The following is a 12,779-nucleotide window of genomic DNA, read 5'->3' as shown; positions in this document are numbered from 1 at the left end:
ACCTGAGTCCAAGTCTTAGCCACTCTGTGTGTCTGGTGTCTTGTGCCAGTCTCAGCATTGAGGGGCCAGGTCCAGGGATCCTGGAGAACCCTTGGAGCCCAGTCAGCAGTCAGGTGTGGTACCAGGTCTGCTTACATTCCTGGGCAGCAGATTTGCTATCTGTGATGCTCAGAGACCCAGATCGAGACCCTGACCTTGTGTAAATTCCCTGCCTCATGGACTTTCTCCAGGCTATCCCTGGTTGGGAGCACGTGCCCTGTGCCATTCAGGAGAAAGAACCGCACTGTTGGGGCACAGTGGTCTGAGTCAAGTGCTTCTGGACTTGGGCCAGCTGTTCTTTGGCTGATCCTGAAGAAGAGGCCAGTATGTTTGTGAGCAATCCAGCGGGTGTGGACAGAAACAGAACAGTCTAAAGGGAGAAGTCAGGGCTGGACTTTCCAGGCTGTTCCTTAAAGCCAGAGCCAGGCTAGGGTTTCTAAATACTTTAGCAACTTAACTGGGCCTCTGATCCCTTCCCTGGGGTTCTAATTGTACATGGCAGAGGATCTGAGCCCCATTCTTTTCCAAAGGAGCCTCTTTCCCTCCCCCATCAGTGGCACTCAAGGCAGGGAGGCAAGGGTAATGTGAGGACCCCAAGCATCACACTGAGCTCTTGTGGCATGTCGCCCACATAGGGATGTGTGACAGGGCCCTTCTCTCCAAGGCCCCCATCTCTGTCCTCTGCTGAATAGGCAGGCAATCCTGTCTGGCTTCCTTGAAGCAGGTTACTGGCTGGGGAGGGGCTGGGGAGCAGGCTGGGTTGGAAGCTTAATCTGCTTTGATTTCTGGTCTTGGGAGAGGGCTTGGCTGCAAGGCTCAATTGTTTCTGTCTTAGGAGTCAATGCAGACAAAAGACACAGAGGAGAGTCCTGCAAGCCCGATAACATGCCAGAGTTCTTTGTCAGCTCATTACAGCTTAATTCTTCACAGCCCCATGAGCTCCCTTAAGAAGGTTATAGCCATTTAAAAATAGCTTTTTCTAGCTATTCTGGAGGCTGAGATCTGAAGATGTGGATTTGAAGCCTGCCCCAGTGAGGTGTGAGACTCTTATCTCCAAATAATCACCAAAAAAATGCACAAGTGGACCTGTGACTCAAGTGGTAGACTGCTGTCCTGGAGCACTAAAGCTCAGGGACAGTGCTCAGGCCCCAGGAGTGGCACCAAAAAGAAGAAAAAAAATGTCTGGGGGCTGGGGATATAGCCTAGTGGCAAGAGTGCCTGCCTCGGATACACGAGGCCCTAGGTTCGATTCCCCAGCACCACATATACAGAAAACGGCCAGAAGCGGCGCTGTGGCTCAAGTGGCAGAGTGCTAACCTTGAGCGGGAAGAAGCCAGGGACAGTGCTCAGGCCCTGAGTCCAAGGCCCAGGACTGGCCAAAAAAAAAAAAATGTCTGGGAGTCCTAAAACATGGCTTTACTTGGAAACCAAATGCTGTGGGTGGGGCAGAGGAAACATCAGTTTGTAGACTGGCTAGAATTTGCCATTGTAGCTCAAGGGGTGTGTGTGTCCCCCATCCAGACCAGGAGGGATCCCAGGATTCCCCTAGTTTAGGAAGCTCTGTCTTGCTCTCATTGTTTCCTTTTTCTGGGCTGCATGGTAGGCGACCTCATCCTGCAGCGTCCCTCAGGCAGCCAATCAGGTGCAGGCCTTCCAGGACTGGTAGAGGGAGTCTCCCAACTCAGATGATGCTGGTGGTAGAAAGCTTCAGCAGAGTGGAGGCGCTGCTTGCTCATTCCTTTAAGATCGGATCACAACAATTATGATATACTTTTAGCTCAAGTGAAGCTAATAAGAGCTAGGAAGTCAGGCACCAGGCTGAGTCATCTGAGGATTGCAGTTCGAAGTCAGCCCTGGCAGAAAAGTCCCTGTGAGACTCTTATCCCCAATTAACCACTCAGAAACTGGAAGTAGTGCTGTGGCTTAAGTGTAAAGCTGCTTAGACCTTGAGTTCAAGCCCCACAACCAGACAAAAACATAAATGAACAAAGAGTGATAGGAAGGGCCAAATGATAATTCCACAAACTGCTGCTTCTTACACTTGTCTCTCTCTCTCTCTCTCTCTCTCTCTCTCTTTCTCTCTCTCTCTCTCTTTCTCTAATGGCTCTAGTGAAAGCAGCCTTCCCTGAAAAGGTAATGCCAGCTTGTCCTTCCCTCATGGCCAGTGAGTCTGTTTGGAACTTGCAAATAATTTACCTTTTAGCTCCCTTTTCCCCCTGCCATCCGATTTTTTTTTTTTTAACTTCTTCCACTGATTTTTTTTTTTCCAGGAGAAAAATGAATGTTAAGATACTTCCACCCACCCTCATGTTACTTTTTCAACTCCTTGGCACTTGGGAGTTCTGAATCCACTGAGATAGCTTCCTCTGTCATCTGCAAAGGTACTGCCTTCTCAGATGACCTGGGGCTCCCAGGAAAGGTTCAGGCAATGTGCCGCTTGAATGGGCCTTTGGAACTCAAATTGAACCCTTGAGATCTGCTGATAGATTTGGTTACCTTCCTGGCTGGGAACCGGTCATGCTTTGTGACTGCCTTACCTTTTGTTTTTGGACTGAGGTCGATTAACAGCTCAGTTCGGTTGAGGCTCCAGGTTTGTCATCAAATAATATCGAGCAATCCTGTGTTTAATGTTCCCAGGCATGTGGCTGAAACCTTTTGAAGGCGAAGGGTAGAAGGCGACAACCTGTTTGTAAGTCAATTCTTTGCAAATTTTGTTTCCTGAAGCCCTCTCTTGGAAAAAAAAAATTAAAATAAAAAAACCCACCACAACACAAAAGACCCAAACCCTTGAATTCCTTCATCAGCATTTATTTTCACCCAGCTGGTTTCCCTTGGGTTCAGCAACAAACAGGAGATTTATCTTCCCCTTCTGAGATACAGCCTGTCCTCCCAATTTTTTTTTCTCCCATGCTAGATTCTCAGGCATTGTAAAAGCCAATAATGGCACAGTAGCTTGGACAAGTGTCCAAAATATTGAAAAGTCAAAGCGTCATTTGAGTCAATTATCAGTTGAATGATGGTGTAAGTTCCTCACCTTGTATTTTAGGGATTGACAATTGGTTTTAAAATCATTTGGCCCTAACTCTGGAGTAAGGGTGAGGCTGAGCACCCCACCCTTCTTCATCACAGGAGATCATAGTCTGCTTCATGCCTAAGAGTCCCCCTCTTTTGTAAACTCCAGGGGGCACTGATTCAGTATTTGAAAGGCAATTATTAATATATATATATATATATATTTTTACTATCCTAGCAATGCTATGGGGGTTCTCATACAGTAGCTGGAGCCAAGGAAAACGCTAGACTATGATCCAACTCCATGCATCTCCCCAAGGAGCTGAAAAGCATGTGACAGCCTTGATCGCGTCCCAAAGCATGTCATCTACCAGGTGCAGGGAGATCAAACGGACCTGATGTGCGGAAGAAATGAGGGCCCATAGTGGGAAAAGGCCTCATGGCTGAAATGCAGGTTGGGAGTGGACGGGGAGCTGAGGACAGGCAGAATGGAGACACTTGGAGAATGGTAGGGAAAAGTATTTTAGGGCAAACAGAAGATAGTGATGTGCGTGTGTTGGTCTGTGTCCTGGAGGTATAATGCTGTTCTGACTGTGAGCAGAGCAGGCACAGGATGGGAAAAGGGAGGAGAGATCTTTGGCTCACAAGTATTCCCCTGGCAAGAGGGCAGGCCAGGTGTGAGTGTGGATACACTAGACCCATTGGATAGCATCTGAAGGACCCCTGTGCATCCTTATTCTTCCCTTGCCCACCAGGATGCAGGTTCCAGAAGGTTCCTCTGTTCTGGAGTCATCAGTGGTGTTTCTCCTTCCCATCTCTTGCTGTCATTTCCTCCACATAGACTCCTAACTGCCATCATCTGAACTCCCCCATCCCAGGACCTAGGTCTTTTTATATCACTCCATACTCATTGTCTCTTCTTGTAAGAGACCTCCAAGGGAGGGTCTCCATGTAAGTCCATGTCCAGATCCAGTACTAATGGGGCTTGAAGTCCCAGTGATCCCTTGGTAGAAGCCAGGCCAGGCAATGATGTGGAAGTGAGAGGAACAGTGGGAGTACACCTCTGAGATCTATCCCGCATTGGTAAGGCTAGATACTCCTGTCCTTATTGGCCTTCTCTGCTGGCCTTCTTCCTGCATTGCTGGAGGGTACCACCAAAGGGTAAGAATGGGGAGGGGAAAACCTCTGTTTTTTAGAGAGGAGGATGAGTGTGTTCCAGAATATTCTAGAATGAGGAGTTCATGTCTGTTATGTAGTTGGAATTAGGCAGGGCTTCCACACTCAGGGACGGGCAATGTCAGAGGAAAGCTCTGTTTTTCTGCATCTCACAGAAGCACAAAGTGGACCCCGTTGGTCCTCCTTCCTGGGCATGTAGCTCAGGGACCAGTGAAGGGATGTCCTTACTCAGGCCTCTTCCTCTGTCTCATTCGTGCATGCTGCTGGCATTGCCCCCTTTCAGCGCCTCCCTCTCGCCTCCCTGCCAGTGACATTCCCCATTTTCTTTTCTCCATTTCAGCTCTTGCTAGATGGTGAGAATAATAAACCTTCCCTTCAGGAGCCTCTGCCCGTGGCTCCCCCTCCTTTCCCTGTTTCCTCCAGAAACTGACTTCTACCTGACTGCTCTTTGCTTTCAGGTCCAGCCCAAGTTCCGTTACCCCTTCTACTATGAGATGTGCTGGTATGTTTTGGAGAGATATGTGTACTGCGTGACCCAGCGTTCTCACCTCACTCAGGAGTACCAGCGAGAATCCATGCTTATTGGTGAGTGACCAACCTTTAAAGGAAATATTCATGACATCTTTTTTTTTTCTTCTTGTGGAGTTGAGGATCAAACCCAAGGCCTCAGGTGTTAAGCAAGTGTTCTACCACTGAGTCACAACTGCAGCGCATGTATTTTATTTTTTATTTTGGCGGTTGTGAGGCTTGAACTCAGGGCCTAGGTGCTGTCCCTGAGCTCTTTTGCTCAAACCTAGTGCTCTATCACTTTGTTTTGTTTTGTTTTTTTGGCCAGTCCTGGGGCTTGAACTCAGGGCCTGGGCACTTTCCCTGGCTTCTTTTTGTTCAAGGCTAACTCTCTATACCTCTTGAGACACAGAGCCACTTCCGGCTTTTTCTGTTTATGTGGTGCTGAGGAATTGAACCCAGGGCTTCATGCATGCTAGGCAAGCACTGTACCACTAAGCCACATTCCCAGCCCGCTCTATCACTTTGAATCACAGCTCCACTCCAGTTTTTGAGTAGTTAATTAGAAATAAGAGTCTCTTGGGGACTTTTCTACCTGGGCTGGGTTTGAACAGGAAACCTCAGATCTCAGCCTTCTGAATAGCTAGGATTGCAGGCGTGAGCCAGCAATACCTTGCCATATCTTGTTTGTTTGTTTATTCACTCACTCACTCATTTATTTATTGCTTGCCAGTTTTGGGGCTTGAACTCCTGTCTGTATTTTTAAAAAATAGCTCTATTGGGCTCTATTTCATATATCATACATGCTAACCATCTCCAAGTGTGCAGTTTTTCTGTACGACCATCGTCAGTATTTGAAATGTGTTCATCACCCCCAAAAGAAGCCCATACTCTTTAGCTATAATCCTATCACCTCCTAATCTCCCCTTCTGCTTCCTACCAGCCTGCTTTCTACATCTAGGGGTTCTCCCTGATTGTAAATCATTTGAATTCAAGGTCATGTATGCTCTTACCTGATTTCTCTGTAGTTAGTAAAGTGCTAAGTGAGTCCAGAGAAGAGATGAAACCTTGTGCATAGTTGGGAAGATGCAGAGCTGAGATTTGAATCTCTGTCTGACCTAGACCTTTATAATGGTTGGAGCCTCTACACAGGTGGGGGGTGTTGACAAGGCATTTCCAGAGCTTCCAGCAGGCAGTAAAGCCATCATCTTGCATCTTTGCCTGTTTCCTGCAGATGCCCCAACAAAGACCAGTATAGACGGCTTTTCATCGGATTCCTGGGTGGAGATGGAGGAAGAATCCTGTGAGCAGCAGCCCCAGGAAGAAGAAGAGAAGGAGGAAGAGGAAGGGCATGGTGCAGATAAAGCACCCAAGCCCCCTGCTGATGGCCCCACCTCACCCACCAGCACCCCCTCCGAGGATCAGGAAAATTCAGGGAAGAAGCCCAAAGCACCTGCCATGCGGTTCCTCAAAAGGACACTGTCCAATGAGTCGGAGGACAGCACAAAGTCTGCCACGATGCCCATTGACTACCCCAAGACACCCACTGGCTCTCCTGCCACCGAAGTGTCTGCCAAATGGACCCACCTCACTGAGTTTGAACTGAAGGGCTTGAAGGCACTAGTGGAGAAACTTGAGTCCCTCCCAGAGAACAAGAAGTGTGTCCCAGAGGGCATCGAGGACCCCCAGGCACTCCTGGAGGGAGTGAAGGTGAGCAGAGATCAAGGCTGGGGTTTGGGCAGCTGAGCTGGGATGAGAAGGTTCTGTTCTGTGTGATGGTGGGTAGTTTGGATCAGAGTGGCTTGGTGCACACTGTTCTGGTGCTCTCCAGGACTATAATCCAACTATATCCAATCGACTATAATCCAAAGATACTTTGGGGGCATCTGAGCCTTGGTCACTGTTGGAGCTGAAGAGCGACCTCTGCTGGAAGCTGGCTGTGTTTGTACAGTGTCAGGGCTGCTGTTGCCTGTGGGGCAGACTTCTCACTCCTGGCTGGAAAGGCTCCCTGATCTGAGCAGGGTTCCTGCAGGATGCAGCAGGGTCATGTGCACAGCTGTGTGTCCTGGGGCCCTCTTCATGACTGAGATATGCAGAATGAGGTTCGAAGCCTTACCTAGGCAGGAAAGTCTGAGACTCCTATCTCCACTAAACCACCAAAAAAGCCAGAAGTGGAGATGTGGCTTAAGTGATAGAACCGTAACATTGAGCAAAAGAAGCTCAGAGACGGCAACTGTGCCCTGAGTTCAAGCCTTAGGACTGGCAGGAAAGGGAAATATATATGTTTATGTACATACATATTATCTTCTCATATATAGCTCATATATGTATATGTATATGTATATGTATATTCTATATATCTGTGTCTATGCCCTCATTGTTTCAGATTACTTTTCAGGTAGGGTCTCATTCTTTGCCTGGGCTAGGCTTGAACCATGATCCTCCTACTTCATCCCCCAACTAGCTGGGATTACAGGTGTACACTTCCCATGTCAGGCTTGTTTTTCTGATAGGATCTCAATAACTTTTATCTGGGTTGGCATTGAATTGTGATCCTTCCATCCCTGCCTGGAGTAGCTGTTATTACAGGTGTGCCATCCTTGGTCAAATTGGATCAAGTATCCACTTGTGGCCAGAGCTGATAAATGTTCTCATGTGCCAGGATTAGGATACAAACAACAAGCTGACTGAAAGAGCAGCTGAGTCAGGACTTGGGGTACCAAGGTTTGACAGTTGTTTCTTTGGGTACATAGTTGAGCTTGTGGGTAGTAGGGGATCTGAGGCATTACCCTCCAGCCTTTACAGGGTGTTTGGTAAGAAGTTAGCAAGACTGAGTGCTTGAGATCTCCCTTTCACCGGGATGATGTGCCTCCTTTGTTTGGCTACAGAATGTCCTGAAGGAGCATGCAGAAGATGATCCCAGCCTTGCCATCACTGGGGTCCCTGTGGTCAGCTGGCCAAAGAAGATGCCTAAGGTAAGGTGCACTCTGCCCAAGGTGGGGGGCTACTTCCCACTTCTCTTATAGAGTGCGTGTCGGCAGCTTTTCAGGGGGCTACTGGGAGAGGGCACCCCAATTGTGTTGAACGATTGCAGTGATATGGTCATTGTAGTAGATGCTGTAATAATTTGGATTTTGAGTTTGGTTTTTCGGGTTTTTTTGTCACAGGGCTTGAACTCAGGGACTGGGTAATATCCCTGAGCCTTTTTGCTCAAGGCTAGTACTCTATCACCTTGAGCCACTGTGCTACTTTCAGTTTTCTGGTGGTTAGCTGGAGATAAGAGTCTCATGGACTTTTCTGTTTGGGCTGGCTTTGAGCTGCGAGCCTCAGATCTCATCCTTCTGAGTAGCTAAGGATTACAGGCATGAGCCACCAGTACCTGTCTCAATTTAAGTTTTTATTTATTTTTTTTGCTACTGGAGGTTGATCTAATGGCCTTGTCCTTGCTTAGATGGGTGCTCTACCATCTGGGCTACCCTTCTAATTTTTTCACTTTAGTTATTTTTGTGCTAGAGTCTTGCATTTATACCCAGGCCAACCTGGACTATGTTCTTCCTATTTATGCATTCTGTGTACGAGTATCTGAGATGACAGACATATACAACCAAACTTAGTTGTTTTTTAAAAAATTGGTTGAGATGAAGTCTTGAGAACATTTTGTCAAGGTTGGCCTTGAAATAGCAGTTCTAATCACCAAACCTGAGTGGCTGGGATTATAGGCATGAGCCACAGCCTAGAGCCTCAAATATTTGCTTTTTTAAAAAGAGTTCAAGGGGCTGGGAATATGGCCTAGTGGTAAAGTATGCATGAAACCCTGGGTTCGATTCCTCAGTACCACATATATAGAAAAAGCCAGAAGTGATACTGTGGCTCAAGTGGTAGAGTACTAGCCTTGAGTAAAAAGAAGCCAGGGATAGTGCTCAGGCCCTATGTTCAAGCCCCACAACTGACAAAAAATAAAATAAATAAAAAAAAAATTCTGGGGCTGGAATGTGGCTTAGTGGCACAGTGCTTGCCTAGCATGGGTTTGAGTCCTCAGTACCACATACACAGAAAAAGCTGGAAATGGCACTGCTGCTCAAGTGGTAGAGTGATAGCCTTGAGCAGAAGAAGCTTAAGGACAGTGCTCAGGTCCTGAGTTCAAGCCCCAGGACTAGCAAAAAAAAAAAAAAAAAATTCTGCCAGACACTGGTGGCTCATACAGGAGGCTGAGATCTGAGGATCGTGGTTGCAGCCAGCCTAGGCAGAAAAGTCTCTATGAGACTCTTATTTTCAATTGACCACTCAAAAACGAAGTGGCACTGACATCACCCGCTGGTGGTTACCTAGTTAATTGTGGCAAGCCATGGTTCAACTTGATTTAATTAGGTGGATCTTCTTTTTGTCACTCACTCCTTTATTTTTCCCCCCTTTTTTTCTCTATCCATGCCATAGACTGTTTTCCTCTCTTCTGAAAGTACCTTTTTTCTCTTTGTAAATCTGATCAGTGTTCAACATAAAATGTCTAGTCAAACGGGAAAGAATGACTGGGACAAACACTAGTAGTGGCATGATGAAGATCACAGAAGGGATAGGTAGCTGCTGCCTGATCTCCTGCATCTCTGATCTTCTTTAGACTGGGGTTGGCACTTGTAACTCATTTCACAGACAAGGAAATGGAGGCTTAAATAGTGAAGCCTTATTAGGATAGAGATAGTTCCAGTTGATAGCAGAGACTGAACTTTCAACCAATGCCCATTCACCATCCACCAGGCAGAGGAAGTATGACACCTGGCCTGTACCCCTCCAAAGGCCATTGTGATTGACCTGTGTGTGTGTTGTCCCACCTACTTGTTGTCCTGTGTCCACACTCAGTTTCACCATTTTCTTGGTCAAGTCACATCAGCTTGCCTCCCTCCCTCCTCCTCCCCCTCCTTTCCTCGCTCCTTTCTCTCTCCCTCCCTCCCTCCCTCCCTCCCTCCCTTCCTTCCTTTCTTTCTTTCCCCAAGACCAGATTCAAACATAGTATCTGATGTTTTCACTCCTTGGCTGGCACTCTACCACCTGAGCCATGCCTATAACCCCATCACACAACTCTCTGATTCTCACTTCCCTCACTTGCCAGCCATCACTTTGAAGAGCTGTGGGGACCCAGTGGTTTGCCCAGCACCCAGGACTTAGGGGTGCATGGAACTCAGTGAGAGAGTTCCTACTTAGCTTGCCTGAGGCCCTAGTTTTAGTCCTCAGCATTCTCAAAGACAGGTTATTTCATTAGCTCTAGTGGGTGATTTTTTTATTTCTGATTTTTTTTCCTTTGCTATTATAAAAAGTACTACAAAGAACTTTCTAGGGCTTTCCACAGTGTTAACTTCTAGCCACTGGTGACTATGAGCAGTTGAAACTCAGCAGTTGAAACATGGTTAGCTCAAATTGGGATGTACTATGCCTATAACATATGCAACAGATTTCCAAGACTTAGTACAAGATAAAAGTAAACACTGCATCAATTAACTTGAAAATTTTGTTATCTTTAAGTAGTTGTAGGAGAGGTTTCAATCAACATGTCAGTTTGTTTGTTTTTAGTGGTTGTGGGGCTTGAACTCAGTGCCTAAGCACTGTCTTTGAGCTTTTTTGCTCAAGGCTAGCCTTCTACCACTTTGAACCACGGTGCCACTTCTGGTTTATGGAGGCTCATTGGAGAGAAGAGTCTCATGGACTTTTCTGCCCAGGCTGGCTTTGAACTGCAATCCTCAGATAGCCTCCTGTGTAGCTAGGATTATCATCCTGAGCTTACCCGTGCTCTGCAACAATTTTTTTTTATAAATTAAATTTTGTTGACAAGGTGTTGTGCAAAAGGGGTACAGTTACATAATAGGGCAGTGAGTAACATATCTTGTGATATCTTATACCCTCGTTTTTCTTTCCCTTCCCTAGATCAGGTAGGCATATATACAATACCTAGTGTACCAAAATCATATACAGTAGCCATGTGGCATACACCAAAGGAAATTCACCTAGAACTTTAAATAACGTCAACAATAGAGTTTGCTTATCTTTTTCTTATATGATCACATGTACATAGCTGTTGAGCTATTGTGATCCACTGATAGATCTATTTTAGATCTTTTTATGTTTAGTAGTTGTTTGGTTTTAGATACATAATGTAAGGTCGCTGACCCAAACCTGTGGAAATACCATTTGACAAGAAGTTTTTTGTTACGTAGACCTGGTCTCTACTGTCCCTCCCCCCACCCTAGCAGTCATATATCAAGGAGACCATGCCCCTTTGTTCTCTGTGTTCTAGGCTTGTCTCGCTCAACATTATTTGTTCAAGTTCTGACCATTTCCCTATGAATACCAATATTTTATCATTTCTAATTGCTATGTAGTATTCCATTGTGTATAGGTACCACATTTTTTGGATTCATTCATCTGTAGAGGGGTTGTTTCCATATTTTGGCTATTGTGAATTGTGCAGCAGTAAACATGGATGTGCAGATGTCTTTTTGATATCCTGAGACCTGTTGTTCAGGATAGATGCCTAGGAGTGGTATAGCTGGGTCATAAGGTATGTCTATGCTGAGCTTTTTGAAGAACCCCCATACTGTTCTCCAAAGTGGTTGTACTAATTTGCACTCCCACCAACAGTGGAGAAGGGTTCCTCTTTCCCCACATCCCCTCCAGCATTTGTTGTTGCTTGAGTTCAGAGTATAGGCCATTCTAACTAGAGTGAGGTGGTATCTCAGGGTTGTTTTGATTTGTATTTCCTTTACTGCCAGGGATGTTGAACATTTCCTCATATGTTTCTTTGCCATTTTTATCTCTTCTCCTGTGAAGTCTCTCTTTAGCTCCTTAGCCCGTTTAATAATTGGTTTACTGGGTTTGGAGGGGGTTAGTTTTTTGGGTTCTCTGTAGATGACAGATATTAGGCCTTTGTCTGCAACAATTTTTTTTTTTTTTTGCCAGTCCTGGGCCTTGGACTCAGGGCCTGAGCACTGTCCCTGGCTTCTTTTTGCTCAAGGCTAGCACTCTGCCACTTGAGCCACAGCACCATTTTGTATATATGTGGTGCTGGGGAATTGAACCCAGGGCCTCATGTATACGAGGCAAGCACTCTACCACTAGGCCATATCCCCAGCCCAGCAACAATTTTTTTTAAACTACAGGTATGTCCCAAATGTTACTCACTTGAAATGTAATCAGATGCCTTGTATTTTTATTGTTCAATCTGGTATCCCTAGAAGAAATGACCACTGTTTTGATATATTTGTTAAAATTAATTATTCAGATTGAGCTTACATTTTCTGATATTGCTACAAAAAATTCAGAAATTCATCTTTGACTCATTGGATATTTCTGTTGGTCAGCTGTGTTCTAGACGATTCTTTGCTGTTTGGTTACTGTCTTAGGGAACTGGGAGGAATAGAGCTTCACTTACTTGTGGATATTGAGTTTTCTCTGAGGCTTTGTGGGTGCCCAGGTGGAGTAGGAGCCCAAAAACTTCCTTCCTGGCTCTGCCTCAGTTTGTAGAGTGTGGGTGATAAAGCCGGCCTCCCCCATTTGCATTGCTACCTGCACCATATGGGAGACCACAAGTGCCCCCTGCAGGAGGTACTGGAAACACAAGCCAGGCGGTGGCTGCGGGACCCTAAGGAGAAAGGCAGGCTTTACTGACTGTCACTTCCCTCCTAAGGAATGGACTTGCTCCATGGAGGTCTGAGGGTCTGCACAGCGGGTGCTGTGCACCAAAACCTCAAAAACAATAGAGGAGCCAATGAACCTCACAAATGAAGCCAGGTCCCCATCTCCACCCGTCCACCAGGTGCCTTGTCTCCTTGCTGAGGAGATAGGCACTTAAAAAAAGAAGGAGGAAAATGCCAAACCCTTACCTTATTTCTTTTTCTCCAAAGCCTAGACAAGAAGATGGCTTCTGGGGGTGTCTAGGTCCCATCAGGCTCTTGCTGAGCCACACTTGGTACACCTAGTTCACATAGCTGGGGGTCAGTGGAGTCTCAGGCCAGGCTGGAAAGTGCAGGAGGGAGGAGAGCCAGTAGTGAGCAACACTC

At 46.3% G+C, this 12,779-nt stretch overlaps 1 protein-coding gene across 9 annotated transcripts in view; it reads left to right on the top strand.

The window, feature by feature from the left end:
- Kdm2b (lysine demethylase 2B) overlaps positions 1-12,779 on the top strand; it is a 90,669-nt gene that overhangs the window by 39,762 nt on the left and 38,128 nt on the right. For all 9 annotated transcript variants that reach the window (XM_048342986.1, XM_048342988.1, XM_048342983.1 and 6 more), the window contains 3 exons: positions 4,686-4,812; positions 5,969-6,444; positions 7,623-7,709. In XM_048342986.1, the coding sequence (XP_048198943.1) occupies positions 4,686-4,812; positions 5,969-6,444; positions 7,623-7,709 (690 nt within the window). The remainder of the gene's footprint in view (positions 1-4,685; positions 4,813-5,968; positions 6,445-7,622; positions 7,710-12,779) is intronic.

This window comes from Perognathus longimembris, chromosome 3 (genome assembly GCF_023159225.1).
Source record: "Perognathus longimembris pacificus isolate PPM17 chromosome 3, ASM2315922v1, whole genome shotgun sequence".
In the NCBI taxonomy this organism is placed as follows: domain Eukaryota; kingdom Metazoa; phylum Chordata; class Mammalia; order Rodentia; family Heteromyidae; genus Perognathus; species Perognathus longimembris.
The sequence above is the reverse complement of the archived record's forward strand: the minus strand, read 5'-3'. Positions and strand labels throughout refer to the sequence as shown.